The 18,689-nt window shown below is 43.9% G+C and overlaps 1 protein-coding gene across 45 annotated transcripts in view; it reads left to right on the top strand.

Moving 5' to 3' along the window:
- The first annotated feature begins 4,996 nt into the window (after positions 1-4,996).
- LOC110508196 (eukaryotic translation initiation factor 4 gamma 1) overlaps positions 4,997-18,689 on the top strand; it is a 47,595-nt gene continuing 33,902 nt past the window's right edge. Inside the window, exons 1-10 of one of the 45 annotated variants that reach the window (XM_090224906.1) lie at positions 5,039-5,462; positions 7,892-8,010; positions 8,523-8,639; positions 10,222-10,439; positions 10,930-10,962; positions 11,707-11,727; positions 12,063-12,233; positions 12,517-12,616; positions 15,310-15,405; positions 15,639-15,787. In XM_090224906.1, coding sequence (XP_090081032.1) covers positions 12,162-12,233; positions 12,517-12,616; positions 15,310-15,405; positions 15,639-15,787 — 417 coding nt within the window. In that variant the 5' untranslated portion in view covers positions 5,039-5,462; positions 7,892-8,010; positions 8,523-8,639; ... (2 more) ...; positions 11,707-11,727; positions 12,063-12,161. Of the gene's footprint in view, positions 5,557-5,880; positions 5,950-7,891; positions 8,011-8,522; positions 8,640-10,221; positions 10,440-10,929; positions 10,963-11,706; positions 11,728-12,062; positions 12,234-12,516; positions 12,617-15,309; positions 15,406-15,638; positions 15,788-18,689 lie in introns of those variants that run through there. The other 44 variants (XM_090224890.1, XM_036967058.2, XM_036967051.2 and 41 more) reach the window with 44 other exon arrangements.

Raw genomic sequence — 18,689 nt, 5'->3', positions numbered from 1 at the left:
CCTCACCTTAACTAATTCCCACCACTCTAACACCCCCTCGCACATGAACCGGAGTCCCTCAAGCCTCCAAAAGAAACCATAAAACCCGTCAACAAAAGCCTGCTCCTCCAGCACATCCCGATCTAGCTTCCAGTACCCCCTACCAAAGAGGCAGACTGGCGACCCCACCTGCAGGAGCACCCCGTCGTGATCCGAAAAGAAAACAGGCAACAGCCGCCCAGACAACTTACCCAAAGACCTGGGTACAAAAATATAGTCGAGCCTCCGCTCAACCCCCTGGAGTTGCGCCATGTAGGACCGTCCATTTTCGGAGTAGTGTGCAGACCACCATCTACCAGACCATGGCAAGCCATTAGCCTGGCAATGGCGCCTGCACTGCTATCCCCCCCCTCTTCCTAAATCTGTATTAAAATCCCCTCCTATCACTAATTTCCTATTTGTGACACACAGGGGCGTCAGACAGTCCACCATCTCCCTCCTGTCTGCCACCACCTGTGGTCCATACACCACCACTAATCTAAAATTACAATCCCTTATCGTGACATCCACCCCTATAACCCTCCCCTGCATTACCACAAAATAATCCTCCACTTTAACCTCCCTGTGCCCACACAAAATCCCTACCCCCGATGAGCGCACCCCCCCAACACCCCAAACCGACTCCCCCTTGTCCCACTCCCTCTTAAACCTATTAACATCCCCTCCATCCCTCAGGTGAACCTCCTGTAAAAAACAAAAATCAAACCCCACACCCTCCAAATAACTAAAAACCGCCCTCCTCTTAACACAATCCCTTAAACCCCTTACATTTAAACTAACAAAAGTAAAATCAGACCCCATGAAAGAATAAAATAAAAACATGTAATACACTCAAATTCTAAACCCAGACAGAAAAAAACAAAAACAGGAGACTCACCCGATGCTCCCCTGCTCCATATCTACCGGTGATAACACCATCTGTACTCCCAACATCCCCCCCCCTTCCTCCATCTCACCAACCCAGGATGCAGGAATAGTGTTTGGCTCCGGGGTGCCCTGCACCCTGGGTCTACCCCCACAATCCTCCCCCTCCCCAGTGCTGCAGCTGGATTGGAAAAAATTCGGGGAGGCTGAGTCCCCAAACAAAAAACTCCCCACCTCCTCCTGTACCCAGTCCTGAGTCTTGTTAGGTGTGTCCCCACCCAACAGATATTGAGAGCCTGTGGAAACCAGCAGCAACCCAGAGGTTTCTCCCACCCCCATCACTCTCTTGGCCATCCCATCCCTCTCACTGTCGGCCAATCGCTCCCTCCTCTTCATTCTCTTCTTTGGTGATGACGGCAGTGGAGAGATACCACCCCCCCCCCCCCCGCCAGCTCCTCCACCAGGGCACATTCCCCCCAGTCCACTTGCTCTTCCACCGTCTCCTTCTCCACCACTCCTCCATCGCTTTCTTCTCTCTCATGCTCCTCCACTCGGTTGCCTTCTTCCGCCGCTTTTCCTGGTTCTCCTACTCCCGTGCCTTCCGTTTCCTTCTCTCTTCCTTCCGCCGCTTCTTGCTCCTCCTCCTTCCTTGTGGCCTTCCCCTCTGGACCTGTACTCTGATCATGAGGCGTGCTTCCTTCCCCTCCTCTTCTTCCCCCATCCCCCGCCCCTGCTCCCCCCCAGCCGCAGACGCATATGACCGCTGACGGGCCGGGCACCCCCGCCACAGGTGTGCTGATGAGCCACACCCATGGCACGTCTTAGGCTTGTCACAATCCCTCGCCTCGTGATCCTCAGATGCACAAAATCTGCATTTTCTTGTACTGCATGAGGCGAATATGTGACCGTAGGCCATACAGCGTCTGCAAAATGGGGGCTGACGTGCATAAAACAACGTCCCCCTGTCAGCCCCTAGGGAGAACATAGCAGGAGGATGGAGGTAGCCACCATGTCCCTTTGGGTCCTCTCTGAGGAGGGCCTGGAAACCTCTCCTCCCATTCCAAAACCCAAGGGAGTCTTTGAGGTGCCTTGCTGAGGAGACGTTATCCATATATCTCCCCAGAAAAGCCCTCACCTCTTCGTCCTTAACGTAAGGGTTGTAAATGTTGACAGTTATAACCCTAAAGTTATTCTTCGCCAGGCTTGTTATTTCGTAGTGGCACATCGGCCTCTCACCTCCCACTGCTCTTGCCCTTCTCAGGATATCATCGTGTTTTACCTCTGTATTTGGTGCCACGTCGTATGCTCCCTCCAACGAGTTGCCTTGGAAACAAAACACGTCCTTCACCGTCAGCTTTAGAATCCCCATCAATATTATCCTTCCAAAAGATTCCCGTCCTAAAGGCTACATCTCCTTTTCCTTCCAAGCAAACCGAATCGTGTTGGCCAGCCCAATCCCAGGGACCGACCGTGTTGATGTATTTAGCACCATCTCCGCAAGGAGAATGGCGCTCGTTCTCTTCTCTTCCAAAACAAGTGAAAAGAAAAAAAAAAACAAATGACTGAGCCTATCTGGTGCAAAACACAGAGACAGGAACAATCACCCACCAAACACTCAAAGAATATGGCTGCCTAAATATGGTTCCCAATCAGAGACAACGATAAACACCTGCCTCTGATTGAGAACCACTCCAGACAGCCATAGACTATACTAGATACCCCTACTAAGCCACAAACCCAATACCTAACAAAACCCCAAGACAAAACACACCACATACAAAACCCATGTCACACCCTGGCCTGACCAAATGAATAAAGAAAACACAAAATACTAAGACCAGGGCGTGACACATATCATAAGAAATTGATGATGGACATCAACCAATTAATACATACCATACGAAACATAACAAATCATACTAAATGGAGTGTCTCGGATTTATGTACAGAATAATAAGAAATGCTCTGAGACCACATCGCATAAAAGCTGATAGCATATTTCAACAGCATAAAATATGCATCCAAGCCTAACTGAAATCTTACAAAAAACATGTTGGGTAGTTTTCACAGCTATTAATTTCCTTAAAACCAGTTAAACTGATGCCATTTGGACATTTTGCACAGAATATCTTTCTGTATTTTTATTTTTGTTATTACATTTTCTTCACGGCCCCAAACGTCTTTGCTGCATGAGAGAAGCAGAGATGAAAGAGAAAACTGTACCAATGTCAACTACGCTGAAGCATTCATTCTATCGATGTATCACATTCTGGTGAGCAAATGCTTATTTACTAGCCTCGTTATTGTTATGTCATTTTCTTCTGTTACTTTTTGATTTTATATATTGTTTTTACTTTGGTTTATTTCGTAAAAAAAAAACTATATTTCTTGAACTGCATTGTTGGTTGAGGGCTTGTAAGTAAGCATTTAACGGTAAGCTGTTGTATGTGACAAATCCAATTTGATTTGATTCTAAGGCAACAAGTCAGCAAATTTTTGTATTATTATAATAATTTTTGTATTTAACCTTTATTTAACTTGGCAAGTCAGTTAAGAACAAATTATTATTTACAATGACGGCCTACCCCGGCCAAATCCGGACGACGCTAGGCCAGTTGTGCGCCGCCCTATGGGACTCCCAATCAAGACCAGATTAGAACCAGGGCCTGCAGTGACGCCTCTTGCACTGAGATGCAGTGCCTTAGACCACTGCGCCAGTCGGGAGCAAATGACAGAAGATAATCTGCATGTATCTAATCATAGACAAGTTGACTAACAAATACTCTACCAAAGTGTTAGAAATTATAAGCAGAAACATAGGCCTATCTGAAAGCCTGTAAAAAAGTCAAACTGCCATCTTTGACTCTATAACGCATTTTCTATATTTTTGTTAGGGTCTGTTGCGGGCCTCAAATGTTCACGTAGTCGGGCGGTGGCAGATGAGTTATTGGCATGTATAAAGGACATATCTGCATCTGAAGCTAAAACCTGTTCTCCCATTCTCCCCTCAGATTTGGAGAAGGCATGCACTTTCCATTCCTGCCAGCAGAAAGAATAGTGGAGCTTACCTTTGTGGCAAACACACACTCTCTCTCCCAACCCCTCAACGTTCAAGCAACCTAAGCAGTAGATGAAACTGTGAATTCAGTTGAGAATTTGTTTTGTAAAAATGAACAAAACATTAAAAAAATATAGGACAAAACACACATCACGACAAGAGAGACAACACTACATAAAGAGAGACCTAAGACAACAACATAGCAAGGCAGCAACATATGACAACACAGCATGGTATCAACACAACATAACAACAACATGGTAGCAGCACAAAACATGGTAAAAACATTATTGGGAAAAGACAACAGCACGAAGGGCAAGAAGGTAGAGGCAACAATACATCACGCAAAGCAGCCACAACTGTGAGTAAAAGTGTCCATGATTGAGTCTTTGAATGAAGAGATTGAGATAAAACTGTCCAGTTTGAGTGTTTGTTGCAGCTTGTTCCAGTCGCTAGCTGCAGCGAACTGAAAAGAGGAGCGACACAGGGATGTGTGTGCTTTAGGGACTTTAAACAGAATGTGACTGGCAGAATAGGTGTTGTATGTGGAGGATAAGGGCTGCAGTAGATATCTCAGATAGGGGGGAGTGAGGCCTAAGTGGGTTTTATAAATAAGCATCAACCAGTGGGTCTTGCGACGGGTATACAGAGATTACTAGTTTGCAGAGGAGTATAAAGTGCAGTGATGTGTCCTTATGAGGAGCATTGGTGGCAAATCTGATGGCCGAATGGTAAATAACATCTAGCTGCTCGAGAGCACCCTTACCTACCAATCTATAAATGATGTCTCCGTAATCTAGCATGGGTAGGATGGTCATCTGAATCAGGGTTAGTAAGGCAGCTGGGGTGAAAGAGGAGCTGTTATGATAGAGGAAACAAAGTCTAGATATAACTTTAGCTTGCAGCTTTGATATGTGCCGAGAGAAAGACCGTGTACCGTCTAGCCATACTGAATACCCCAAGCTCTAAACCCTCAGAGGTAGTAATAACACAACATTTGGATTTTAGTTTCCACTGTCACGTGATGGAGGTGGCAGCATCAAATAATAATTTTCCCGGAAGTACCCATGCGTACCCGGGCACAGTCCTGCCGGCTCCAGCGGACGATAATGCATTGCACCATGGCCTCGCTGTAAACCGAATGAAACCCCCAGTATATTGTATTTTACCGGCAATCCGTTACCATCGGCGCCTTGATCATGGATCTCCGGTCCAGAGGCTTTTTTAGGAGGCATTGGAGTTGTCAATAGTAACCTTCAAGTGCGATATTAATACAGTTTCTGCCCTGTCACTTTTGCACGTTCTGGGAATTTAAAGACGAAGTGACAGCACTCACCTAGCTAGCTGCTAAGTCAATAAAGGCACACTTTCCATGTGGAGGAGAGGACAAGAAACTACATTAGCTACAATTTTAAGTAATGGACAATAGGTTATAAAATACTGTCTTTTTTCCATTGTTTATTCAAGTCTTCCCTCCGATCCCTCAGACACTTCATACCCGGTAAGAATATTGTGCTAAAGTTCGATACCTGCTATTACGCTGTGAAAGACTAACGCACGGATGAAGGCCCTGTTCTGTCAGTCCATTTTACAAGGTTTGCTAACTTGGCTAAATAGCTTTCTATCTTTAAGAAGAATAACTAGCTAGCTAATGTTAGCGGCTAGAAATAGTCTTGGCTTTAACTGTGTTTCTCTGTGCTCGTCAAAACGAGCCTGGTTGGTTAGTTAGTTAACCTTTGCATGAAATTGGGTTGGAACAACTCTCGAGCATTTCATTATTGAAGTTAGTTAGCCAGCTCAGGTCTGTGTTTGAAGTTGGTGAACTTATTGTTGATAAATTAGCTAGCGAGCTAATGCTAGTCTAGAATGTTAGCAAGGTAACTTAATGAGATTTCGCAAATCTTTCATCAATTTGACAGTTCCCATCGAAACAAATGGTGTAGATTCACGCTTTACTTCAAGATGCCAATCTGTCAATTTACTCGCAAGTAAGTTTATTTTTATCACACTGTTTTAAAATTGCTGGTTAACGTTGGTTAACCTGCCCATAAATCTGTAGCCAAAGCAATTGTCATGCTGGGCTTTCAATGTGTGGCTTAGTCGGGCCTAGAATGAATACTCCTTGGAAGACTAGCTTGGAAATTAACATGTGATTGAAAGTCTTAACTATTTCAGTTGGGTACAAATAAAGTGATATTTTATATTACAATCCATAATGTATATATGTGTAGACATGTCACTACAGAATTTCAGGTGGATTTAAGTTAGCGAACTAATTTACTGTAGCTAGTCAAGTTCACTCACTCATTACTATGAGACACGTAGGCTACTACAGGCTAGCTAGCGGTGTGTGAAATCCACCATCAGTGGTCCTCCCCGGCATTGTTAGCACGCTAGAAGGCCTTGCTTGCAATTTGATCTACCAGTAACTAATGTTATACCTAATCTACCCAGGAAAACGTATCATGTTAGTTATCATACGTTCATTTAATGGTCTTTCGTTTTATTTAGCGCCAAAAACAGAGTGGGCTAGCCAGGGATGGGATAACATATGGAAGCTAACTATAGTGGCTAACACCGGCTGCTTTGCTAGCTAGCCAGCCATATGACACGTCTTCCTAATGTGAGATGTCCTCTTTAGACCATGTGCTATCAGTTTGACACGACATCTTTTCATGCTTTAATTAATGGCATGTCAAAAACACTATCGGGAAATTGCTTAAACATTTTAAAGGCCGCAATATGCACGTACCCTGATTCCATGTTGGTCTACAATTCCACATTCCTCAAATGCAAAAGTGGAGTGTGTTGCTTCCCAGTAAAATTATAAATGTTATTTAAATTGTTAGTTGTCATCTGATGTTATGTGGACATCTCTGAGGAATCTGAAAAATTGTAACCAACACATGTCCACAATAGAGACAATATGTTAGAAGCAAATGGAGGCTACTGGCAAGTGAACTTTGACCTGAAAGACATTCATACTAAATAACTAGTTAGTTCAATTGAGTGTAAGTTAAAACAGTGAGTGAGATGTACAAGCTCAGATTGGTGTGAACCTAATCCCCGAAGGTGCAGAGAAGATATTTGAATTTCACAACCCAGGAGCAGTTTATTTTTTGCAATTTCTAATTCGCAGACATGATTCTGCTCTCTATCACAATCTCAGTCCCCCCAAATAGTCTCTCCTTCTGAAAGGAAATGTTAGTTATTCCCTTGAGATAATAATAGTCATGGTGTGACGTGTTCTTTATTGGCACCATCTACCAGGAGGATCAATAGATGGTTTTGCCAATGGCTTAACTATATGTGTCTGTTGTGACTGGAGTGTAGCATTGTGGAACTGCCCCTGTAGTGATGTGGTAACTCCCATTAACCCAATGCACCCTCAGGAGTGAGTTGGTGTCTTTTTGTTTAAGGTCTAAATAGCGGTTTATTGGTATTTTGGAACTCGGCACAACAACATTGTGTCACTGGAATGGCATATTTAGACTGAACTTCTGGAAGCCCATGAAATGGTGTTCTAACACAAGGTCTAACCTATCTACTGTAATGTTTCCTACTTTGTAACACCAACTTGTGACCAGTGTCGGGTTATTTGGCTCTAAGCCTTACTGCCATGACCTACTACAGCAGACAAACACTCAGGGTTTCTCATGAATATGTCATAGGGTACTGTAGCTTCGTGAGGGCAACCGCAAGTTAACTTCTTAGGAGTTTGATACAGGGATTTCCCAAGTTGGCTTTCTGACCTTTCTGCTCTTTCGCTCACTGGGCATGGTGTCCAGGTGATTATTGTACATCTAGTGTGCCTAGCCTAGTCCAGCTGACCCAGTATCAATATGGAGATTAATGTCTTGGAGGATTTAAAGAAAATTGATGTACCTAATTTTTTGCTCATTTTGGTGACTAACTCTTCCTCTTCCTCAGATCGGCTGGCAAGTCAGCGCCACCCTGATGCAGAACTACGTGAAATGAACAAACCACCGCAGCCTATAACGGGACCCACCTCTGTCCCACTCCCCTCCCCCTCCCCTGGCCTGACACAGGTGAGAGCCAATGACAAGACCCAGCTCGCTCTGACAGATCAGAGTAGCGTTCATTAGGCAAAAAACATGAGGCAATGTTTTGAAACCGTGAGATTCTACATGGGTTTTTATTCATTAGACAAAGACTTTTGCAAAATGTTTTGCAACAGAAAATGTTCACTCCAAATGGAAAACAGTTTGCAAAAAAACCCTGAGTTTCTATTGGACAAATTTCTATAGGTCCCTCCCCGTTTCATCAAGTTTGCGTCAGTTTGGTTCCATTTGGTTTTTAGTGAATACAAAGATTAAACTGTTTACCATTTACTCTAGGAACAAAACTAAATCAAACAGTCCTACCTGCCTTTTGCACTGCTAAATGTTTCCCCTTGCAAAACGTTCTGCGACTAATAAATACACCCCTGATCTTGTCCAATAAGGATGATCATTTTTGTTTTCCTTTCTGAAGCGTTTTGCTACATTGTATCCTACTGAACACAACCCATCTTTGGCAGCAAGTTAGCCGGCTAATGTAGTTGTGTTTCTCTGCCTCCCCTCTTTCCCAGGCTACCTATGCCTCTGGACAGCCCACTTCACTTGTCTTCGCCACCCAAACTCCCCAACAAATGAATTCTGCACCGCAGCCACGACAGGTAGTGCACTCTACTTCTTCTGCTACTCAATTGCTCCTTTTATTTTCCGCTCTTTTGCCAACACTCTTTCAATGTCGACTCTTCTATGTCTTGCTGAGTGTAAGACCCCTACTTCAATTCTGAAAGGTCCAATGCAGCTGTTTTTATCTAAATATCAAATGTTTTCTGGGTAACAATTAAATACCTTACTATGATTGTTTCTTTTTGCTGTTTTAATTGAAAACAAAAATATATTTTTTCAAGCAAGAAATTTGCTAGGACTGTCTGAGTTAGGGGCCTAATTGGATGAACCTAATGGGAGGGATATGAAACCTCTGAACTAGCTGTTATTGGCCAAGAGGTTTGAAACTCATTGTTATTGGTCTATTAACTTATACCGCCTTGTGACGTCGCCAGGCAGGCCAAAACTCCATCCCACCAAAATAGGCTGAAATTTCAGACGGTCTTTTCAAACAGCTCTTATACTCAAAGGGCATTATCATAATTTTCACAGTATTATTCCAACCTCAGTGTGGAAATGTACAGTACCAGTCAAAAGTTTGGACACACCTACTCATTCCAGGGTTTTTCTTTATTTTAGCTTTTTTCTACATTGTAGAATAATAGTGAAGACATAAAAACTATGAAATAACACATATGGAATCATGTAGTAATCAAAAGTGTTAAACAAATCAAAATATATTTGAGATTCTTCAAAGTTGCCACCCTTTGCCTTGATGACAGCTTTGCACACTCTTTGTATTCTCTCAACCAGCTGCATGAGGTAGTCACCTGGAATGCTTTTCAATTAACAGGTGTGTCTGAAGTTAATTTGTGGAATTTCATTCCTTTCTAATGATTTTGTGCCAATCAGTTGTGTTGTGACAAGGTGGTATACAGAAGATAGTACGGACTTGGTCTTTTTACCAAATAGGGCTATGGCAAGAACATCTCAAATAAGAAAAGAGAAACAACAGTCCATCATTACTTTTAAGACATGGAGGTCAGTCAATCTAGAACATTTCAAGAACTTTGAAAGTTTCTTCAAGTGCAGTTGCAAAAACCATCAAGCACTATGATGAAACTGGCTCTCATGAGGACCACCACAGGAAAGGAAGACCCAGAGTTACCTCTGCTGCAGAGGATAAGTTCGTTAGAGTTACCAGCCTCAGAAATCGGCAAATAATTGCACCTCAGATTTCAGCCCAAAGAAATGGGCTGTATGAGTCAGGCATTCATAGTCTAATTGCTGCAAAGAAACCACTACTAAAGGACACCAATAAGAAGATACTTGCTTGGGCCAAGAAACACGAGCAATAGACATTAGACTGGTGGAAATCTGTCCTTTCGTCTGAGTCCTAATTTGAGATTTTTGCTTCCAAACGCTGTGTCTTTGTGAGAGTAACTGAACGGATCAGCTCCGCATGTGTGGTTTCCACTGTGAAGCATGGAGGTGGTGTGGGGGTGCTTTGCTGGTGACACTGTCAGTGATTTATTTAGAATTCAAGGCACAATTAACCAGCATGGCTACCACAGCATTCTGCAGCGATACGCCATCCCATCTGGTTTGCACTTAGTGGGACTATCGTTTGTTTTTCAACAGGACAATGACCCAACACACCTCCAGGCTGTGTAAGGGCTATTTGACCAAGAAGGTGAGGGACGGAGTGCTGCATCAGATGACCTGGTCTCCACAATCACCCGACTTCAACCCAATTGAGATGCTTTGGGATGAGTTGGACCGCAGAGTGAAGGAAAAGCAGTCAACAAGTGCTCAGCATATGTGTGAACTCCTTCAAGATTGTTGGAAAAGCATTCCAGGTGACTACCTCATGAGCTGGTTGAGAGAATGCCAAGAGTGTGCAAAGTTGACATCAAGGCAAAGGGTGGCTACTTTGAAGAATCTCAAATAAAATAAATATATAAATAAATAAAATATATTTAACACTTTTTTTGGTTACTACATGATTCCATATGTGTTAGTTCATAGTTATGATTTATTCACTATTATTCTACAATGTAGAAAATTGTAAAAATAAAGAAAAACCCCTTGAATGTGTAGGTGTCCAAACTTTTGACTGCTACTGTATGTGTATATGTAACATACAAATCATGTTTTTGGCTGCACTGGGCCTTTTAACTCCAACTCTTGCTCAACTGTAACGCTTTGGTCCAACCTGTGTGTAACGGTCTTTCTGCTTAACCTCTTTGGTTTAGTGTGTGTGTGTGTGTGTGTTTTTTAAGGTCTATCTCACCACTCTCTGGCTACCAACCTTGACCTCTTGCTCTCTTTTTCTGTCCTCCCTCCCAGTTTGCCACCGGGCCCCGTGCTTTACACCAACAGGTACTAACTCCCTTTACCTTCCCCAAAATGTCTGCCGTCTCAATAGGACAGTAGTGCATTAATACACATTTCACTTTAGAGAAGGATGAGGCTCAACAACCTTTTTAGTTCTGACCAGATCCAGCTGTAACTACACCCTAAACCACCTGATTGAATGAAATGTATATATTTTTTATCAATTAAGACCTTGAGTAGTGGAGTGCTAGAATCTGTCCCTCAGCCTTTTGTGGATCTCCGGGACCAGGGATTCCCCCAGTGAAGACATCCAGGCTGGTAACCCCATATGCTACCCATGGTAACACCTAATATGACACCACCCGCAGTAGGGCAGTTCAGTAAAGGTACTAGGCACCTCAGCAGTATGGTCTGCCGGTTTTACATTTCACCTGTATATGTGTAAATTGGTTACCCCAATCAAGCAAAGTGCTGGCCAAACCACTTGCTAGGCCTGCAAACAGAGGCATCGATGAAACTAGAACACGTATGCTAACCCCATGGGAATTTAAGTCTGTTACCCTCTAGCTTTATATTTCTGCAACGTCTTCATATTTTCTGATGGTCAGCTGCATGTGAAAGACTGATGTTTTGCACTGCTAACTGTAATGTCTGAGTGATTTACTCTTGCTTCTTACATTCTCTCTCGCATTCCTTCTGCTCTCTATTTTTTATTACTCTTCCTATTTTTCTGTTGCCTTTCTGTCACCCCGCCCCCTTGTTCTCTGCTTGTGTGTTGTCCGGCTGAAGGGTGGATACAGGGCACTGCAGGTAACAGCTTCTCTCTTCCTTCTCATCTGAGTGTATAGAACCTGAGGGCTGAATGCACAGCCACACAACAACAACCATGTCATACAGAGTCGATATTGTAACATTTTTAGGGTAGATGTGAGCTGTGATCAATGTTAAATTGTAGCAGACATTTCTTTCCACTCGGCCCTGTAGTTCCCAGTCTTTGATGTACTAACCTGGATGGATATCCCCTCCCCGTGGAGTCTCAACTATCTGACACTTTCAGTATGTGACATTTTAGCCCTGCGGTGCACGTGCACACACACACAAATATACTGACAGTTTCTGTCCCTCCCTCCCCCATTCTTCTCTAGCCTTATTATGCCAACAGGCCCACCAGTGTCACCCGGGTCCAGACCAGCAGTGGGCCTCGTCCGGTTGGTCCCACCCACATCTACCAGCCTGGCTCCCAGATGATGATGATCCCTGGTCAGCAGCTGTCCTTTGCTGGCTCCCCTCAGGGCTACTTCATCCCCCCTGGACAGGTACCACAGCTGGTCATCACGTTATGCTAAAGGTCAACTTGACTAGAATAAATGGTTGCAAGTTTTCGGAATTTCTGAAAATCTGGGAATTTTTGGAAAGTAAAAAAAAACAACCGCATCCCTAATTATCGCACCGCTCATGCAGTATTCCAGCTGATAGTCTAAAGTCAAGAGGTAATGTGACATACTATTGTAGATGTACCTAAACAGAGCAAACGGGGAGCGTGATCCCTTTAAGACAGGTAACTTGACATAGTTCTAAGTGTCCTCTCTGTCTCTCTAGTATCGGGCTCCCTACATGCCACCAAGTCCACAGTACCCTGTGACAAGTGGGACAGCAGGCTTCTACCCAGGCACCAGCCCGGCTGAATACCCCACCTATGGTAAGAGGCCCTGCTCTGAGCCGGGCCCCACCTGCCAAGCACAACCACCATGACTGCAACCATAATCTTGATTAGAATCACAGGCACGACAAGATCAGCAGCTGGAACGCGAACCTCAACCTACTATTGAACCGCAATGTCCGCTCGAACCACAACCATGGCTACACTAGGTCCAATCACGATCTTACCTAGGACCATCACTGTAAATACTACCAAAACCACATCCATGACAAGAACTGGGGCCACATGCACCCAGAGATATCTTAGTCGGTTGATCTTTGTGTCGGTTGGCCGGTCGATTTTAGGGTCGGTCGGTCGATCTTATTGGTCAGTCAGTTGATCAAATCAAATGTTATTGGTTGCAAAAATGCTTATGTTTCTAGCTGTTTCTAGCAGTAATATCTAACAATACACACGAATCCCCCCCCCTCACAAAAAATACATTAAGTAAAAACTTGCAATGTCAGAGTCCGGTATGTGTGTGTGTGTAAGTACAGTGATTTTGGAAAGTATTCAGACCCCTTGACTTTTTCCACATTTTGTTACATTACAGCCTTATTCCAAAATGTATTTAAATAAACATTTCTCATCCATCTACACACAATAGCCCGTAATGACACTCAGAAAACTGGTTTTTAGAAATGTTTGCAAATATATTACAAATAAAAAATGGAAAGATCACATTTACATAAGTATTCAGACCCTTTACGCAGTACTTTGTTGAAGCATCTTTGGCAGAAATTACAGCCACGGGTCTTGTTTGACACTACAAGCTTGGCGCACCTGTATTTTGGGAGTTTCTCTTATTCTTCTATGCAGATCCTCAAGCTCAGTCAGGCTGGATGGGGAGCGTCGCTGCACAGCTATTTTCAGGTCTCTCCAGAGATGTTCGATCGGGTTCAAGTCTGGGCTCTGGCTGGGTCACTCAAGGACATTCAGAGACTTGTCCCGAAGCCACTCCTGCATTGCCTTGGCTCTGTGCTTAGGGTCGTTGTCTTGTTGGAAGCTAAACCTTGGCCCCAGTCTGAAGTCCTGAGTGCTCTGGAGCAGGTTTTCATCAAGGATCTCTCTACTTTGCTCTGTTCATCTTTCCCTCAATTTTGACTAGTCTCCCACTCCCTGCTGCTGAAAAACATCCCCATAGCATGATGCTGCCACCACCATGCTTCACTGTAGGGATGGTGCCAGGTTTCCGGCAGACGTGACGATTGGCATTCCGGCCGAATAGTTGGTTTCATCCGACACGAGTCCTTTAGGTGCCTTTTGGCAAACTCCAAGTGGACTGTCGTGCCTTTTACTGAGGAGTGGCTTCCGTCTGGCTACTCAACCATAAATTCATGATTGGTGGAGTGCTGCAGAGAGTGTTGTCCTTCTGGAAGGTTCTCCCATCTCCACAGAGGAACTCTGGAGCTCTGTCAGTGACCAAGGCCCTTCTCCCCCAATTGCTCAGTTTGGCCGGGCAGCCAGCTCTAGGAAGAGTCTGGGTGGTTCCAAACTTCTTCCATTTAAGAATGATGGAGGTCACTGTGTTCTTAGGGACCTTCAATGTGCCAGAAATTTTTTGGTACCCTTCCCCAGATCTGTGCCTCGACACAATCCTGTCTCGGAGCTCTACGGACAATTCCTTCGACCTCATGCCTTGGTTTTTGCTCTGACATGCACTGTCAACTGTGGGACCTTTATATAGACAGGTGTGGGCCTTTCCAAATCATGTCCAATCAATTGAATTTACCACAGGTGTACTCCAAGTTGTAGAGGCATCTCAAGGATGGTCATTGGACACAGGATGCACCTGAGCTCAATTTAGATTATCATAGCAAAGGGACTGAATGTAAATAAGGTTTTATTGTTTATACATTTGCAAAAATCCCTAAACCTATTTTAGATTTCTCATTATGGGGTATGTTGTGTAGATTAATGTGTCAAAACATTTATTCAATCCATTTTAGAATAAGGCTGGAATGTTACAAAATGTGGAAAGGGGTCTGAATACTTTCCGAAAGCACTGTATGTATATGTGTATACCCTGGTGTGTATGGACAGTACATGAATAGAAAACGTATGTACTGCAGTAGTTTATATAGGATGAGCCTTGACTAGAATACAGTTATATAGTTATGAAGTGGGTAGAAAAGTGGGTAGAAAAGTATGTGAACATATTGCAGCAGTCTGGTAGCCAGGTGGTAGCCAGCTCTTACAGTTGGTCGGTCACACATTTATCGGTCAATATATGAAATGTAGCAGACTCTCTTATCCAAAGTCACTTAGTCATGCGTGGATATATTTTACATATGGGTGGTCCCGAGAATCGAACCCACGACCCTGGCATGACAAGTTACATGCTCTACCAACTGAGCTACAAAGGACCACTAGTTGATCTTACAATTGCTCTTGTAGTTGCTCTTACGGTCAGTCAGGTGGTCTTACGGTTGGTTCATTGCTGCGTGGCCTGGCAGGCTGTGTGTATGGTGGTCTCTGTTCTCTCTTTAGGATCCAAGGCTGTGTGTGGGCTTTGGTTCTGCTCTATCAGTCTTCTCACCTGCTGCTTCTCACTGCCTTTAACACCCTGCTTACTTCCAGTTCCCTTCACTCACTCTGCATCTGTCTCTTCCTGTCCTCTCTTCTCTCCTCCCTTTAATTTTCCTTCCCTCGCTCCCTTCCTTCCTTCTTCCCTCTCCCCCTGTTGTGTTCAGAACCCTCTCTGGCTGCGAGGGAGAGGAGAGGGGGCGGGCGAGAGAATGGGCGTCTCTCTCTCCACGGTGCTCCTCTCACCTCCCAGCGCTACCCCGGTGAGTATGTATGTGTGTGTGTGTACTTGCGTGTGCTGCTTAGTATGTGCTGGGCTGCATCTTTGTCTGCCTAATATGTCTGCATAATGTGTTTTTTCCCTTGTGCACATGGTTTTGTTTTGCTGTGGATGCATGTGTGTATTTCAGTTCATGTTCAGTCTGTGTGTGAATGTCTCTTGCTCTTTTTGGGGTGTGTTTGACAAACCTCCCTTTCTCCCTCCCTCCCCCTACAGCAGGTGCCTACTACCCGGCCCAGCCCCAGTACAGCCACACACCCCCTGTCCAGACCGCGCCTGTCATAAGCCCTGCCCAGCCCCAGCAGCAGGCCTTGCCCCCTCAGCCGCCAACCCATCCACCAGCACCCAAGAGGGAGCGCGTAACGGTACTGTACCACACACTGTTGCATTTCCACTATGAGACTTTACCCTGGTGTTTGGCCTAACGACAGACTCGAGTTTCCACTAGGGATGTTAGCTGCCGAAAATACATTTGACAGGTCATGCTTATCGGTCAATTTGCATAATTTAGTGGAATTAAATTGTCGAGTGTGTATTTTCGTTAGTTGTCATGCATCTTATTTATCACATTTGCACAGCATACAGAGCCTAGTTTGAGGAACGGAGTATCCTATCACTTATCACTTATCCTATCCTATGTCAAGACAACCCAAGAGTAGCTCCTCACTGGAGTGAAACGTGCTTTTGTAAACCCAGTCATTGCTCAACAAATAACAATTATAAATGCAGTCGCATGTTGACTTTCATGGCCACAATTTTAATGGAGCTGTTTTTATTTGTCAATCTCAACTGGTAATTAAAGTGCGCCTCCCATGTGTTATTCCAGTGCCTAGGCTATAGTCAATATTAGGCAGGCTATCAGCACGTCACCACTGCTTTGAGGCACTAATTGTCTGAAAGCTGAACACTTCAAATAAAGAGTCATGTCTTACCTTGCTTCAAAGTAGCCTTGTGAAAATTAATCCATAGAAACGTGGAGACAGTTATTTTCTAAAGACTTCCTGATGCCCTTGTCTAGCTTTTCTCTCCTGCTCTATTTGTTTTCATATCAACTTTCCTTTGTTGTCCAGAAGCCAAAGGCACAATCCTAGTCATATTAGCAACCCATCCTAGTCATATTAGCAACCCATCCTAGTCATATTAGCAACCCATCCTAGTCATATTAGCAACCCATCCTAGTGGTTATTAGATTCCCCCTCTTTCTAACAGATATTTTAATTATGGAACCGCTCTCATTATGTGTACTGTTTAAAACAGGGTTTTCCTGTAAATTACATTTTGGTAAATGTTTTAAATATAAGTTTTATTTGCTGCTTCGTTACAGGAGTTGAATCTACGCGGGCTGGTACCCGTGTCTCACTGGCTGGTACCCGTGTCTCACTGGCTGGTACCCGTGTCTCACTGGCTGGTACCCGTGTCTCACTGGCTGGTACCCGTGTCTCACTGGCTGGTACCCGTGTCTCACTGGCTGGTACCCGTGTCTCACTTGCTGGTACCCGTGTCTCACTGGCTGGTACCCGTGTCTCACTGGCTGGTACCCGTGTCTCACTGGGCCATGGCTCCGGTGGACTTGCTCTAGCTTGGAGCCAAGGCAAGGCCCTGAGTACTTTTCACCTGGCATTTACTATCGTTCGACCGATATGTGATTTTTGGGTCCGATATGTGATTTTTGGGTCCGATACTGATTTTAGGGAGGCGAAAGTCTCCATTTACCAGTATATTTCCTGATTTGTTTTTTTAGATGGAGTGAAAAATACATAAATATATTTTATTTTATTTATTTATTTATTTATTTTACAAATTGTACTCCAAGGGATGAACAGATACTCTAAATTATGATTTCATAAATAAATATTGATGAACATTATTTAAGAATATTTTATTTGTGGTTTACATGATAACCACCAAAAACAACTATGTATCCTCTAAATCAAAGTAAATACAAAACACTTTCAGTTGACCTCCTAAGGTACAACTTAAATATGTCTGTCTATGGTGGTGAATAAGAAGGCAGTAGTATTTGGGCTGAAGCACTAATAAACAAGGGCTGAATGAATTAACCTGTAATCTGAAACTACACTGTTCACAAGATCACAAACTATGCAGTGAAATCCTGTAACATGCAGTTCATAATGTCACCACTTAGTAGATTCACTACAGTGCTGTACAACAGTCAAAGGTCATGTAAAGAAACACTTTATGGCAACCTTGCAACAAGAGCTTGTTATGACACGCACACGCCAGCTGTTCATTATCAAAATGTTTTCTTACTGAAACCGTGATGTAAATTACACTGTTATTCAATACAAAATGTATTGGCTAATATATTTCAACTGCAAGTGGCATGCGCTCATGACTGAATTTTAATGCAGGAAAAAGCTGTGCACTTTTTTTAGCCACACGTTGTAATTTCGCTAGCTAACAATCAAATCAAATCAAATGTATTTATATAGCCCTTCGTACATCAGCTGATATCTCAAAGTGCTGTACAGAAACCCAGCCTAAAACCCCAAACAGCAAGCAATGCAGGTGTAGAAGCACAGTGGCTAGGAAAAACTCCCTAGAAAGGCCAAAACCTAGGAAGAAACCTAGAGAGGAACCAGGCTATGTGGGGTGGCCAGTCCTCTTCTGGCTGTGCCGGGTGGAGATTATAACAAAACATGGTCAAGATGTTCAAATGTTCATAAATGACCAGCATGGTCGAATAATAATAAGGCAGAACAGTTGAAACTGGAGCAGCAGCACAGTCAGGTGGACTGGGGACAGCAAGGAGTCATCATGTCAGGTATTCCTGGGGCATGGTCCTAGGGCTCAGGTCCTCCGAGAGAGAGAAAGAGAGAAGGAGAGAATTAGAGAACGCACACCTAGATTCACACAGGACACCGAATAGGACAGGAGAAGTACTCCAGATATAACAAACTGACCCTAGCCCCCCGACACATAAACTACTACTGCAGCATAAATACTGGAGGCTGAGACAGGAGGGGTCAGGAGGGAGGGGTCAATCTCTCATCATGACTGCAAGCATATGTCTTGAATGATAGAGCTGCACCAACTAACTAAATAAACCCACTAACATAATAGGGCCAGACAGTAACACTGTTGATTTTGTATCAACGATGAGTCTGTGTTCTCTTTGGCTTCAGCTGGCTAGATGGACAGTTGAATCATTTTCCTTATCAAAAACATCTGTTTAGGTGATTGAGGTTGTTGATTCTGCTTTTCAGCCCTAGCTATGGTAACACAATTTCCCTAGTATATTAGCAG

The sequence above is a fragment of the Oncorhynchus mykiss genome, chromosome 28 (genome assembly GCF_057628025.1).
Source record: "Oncorhynchus mykiss isolate SJ-2025 chromosome 28, ASM5762802v1, whole genome shotgun sequence".
NCBI lineage: Eukaryota > Metazoa > Chordata > Actinopteri > Salmoniformes > Salmonidae > Oncorhynchus > Oncorhynchus mykiss.
Note: the sequence above shows the minus strand (reverse complement) of the source record. Positions and strands in the feature narration are given on the sequence as shown.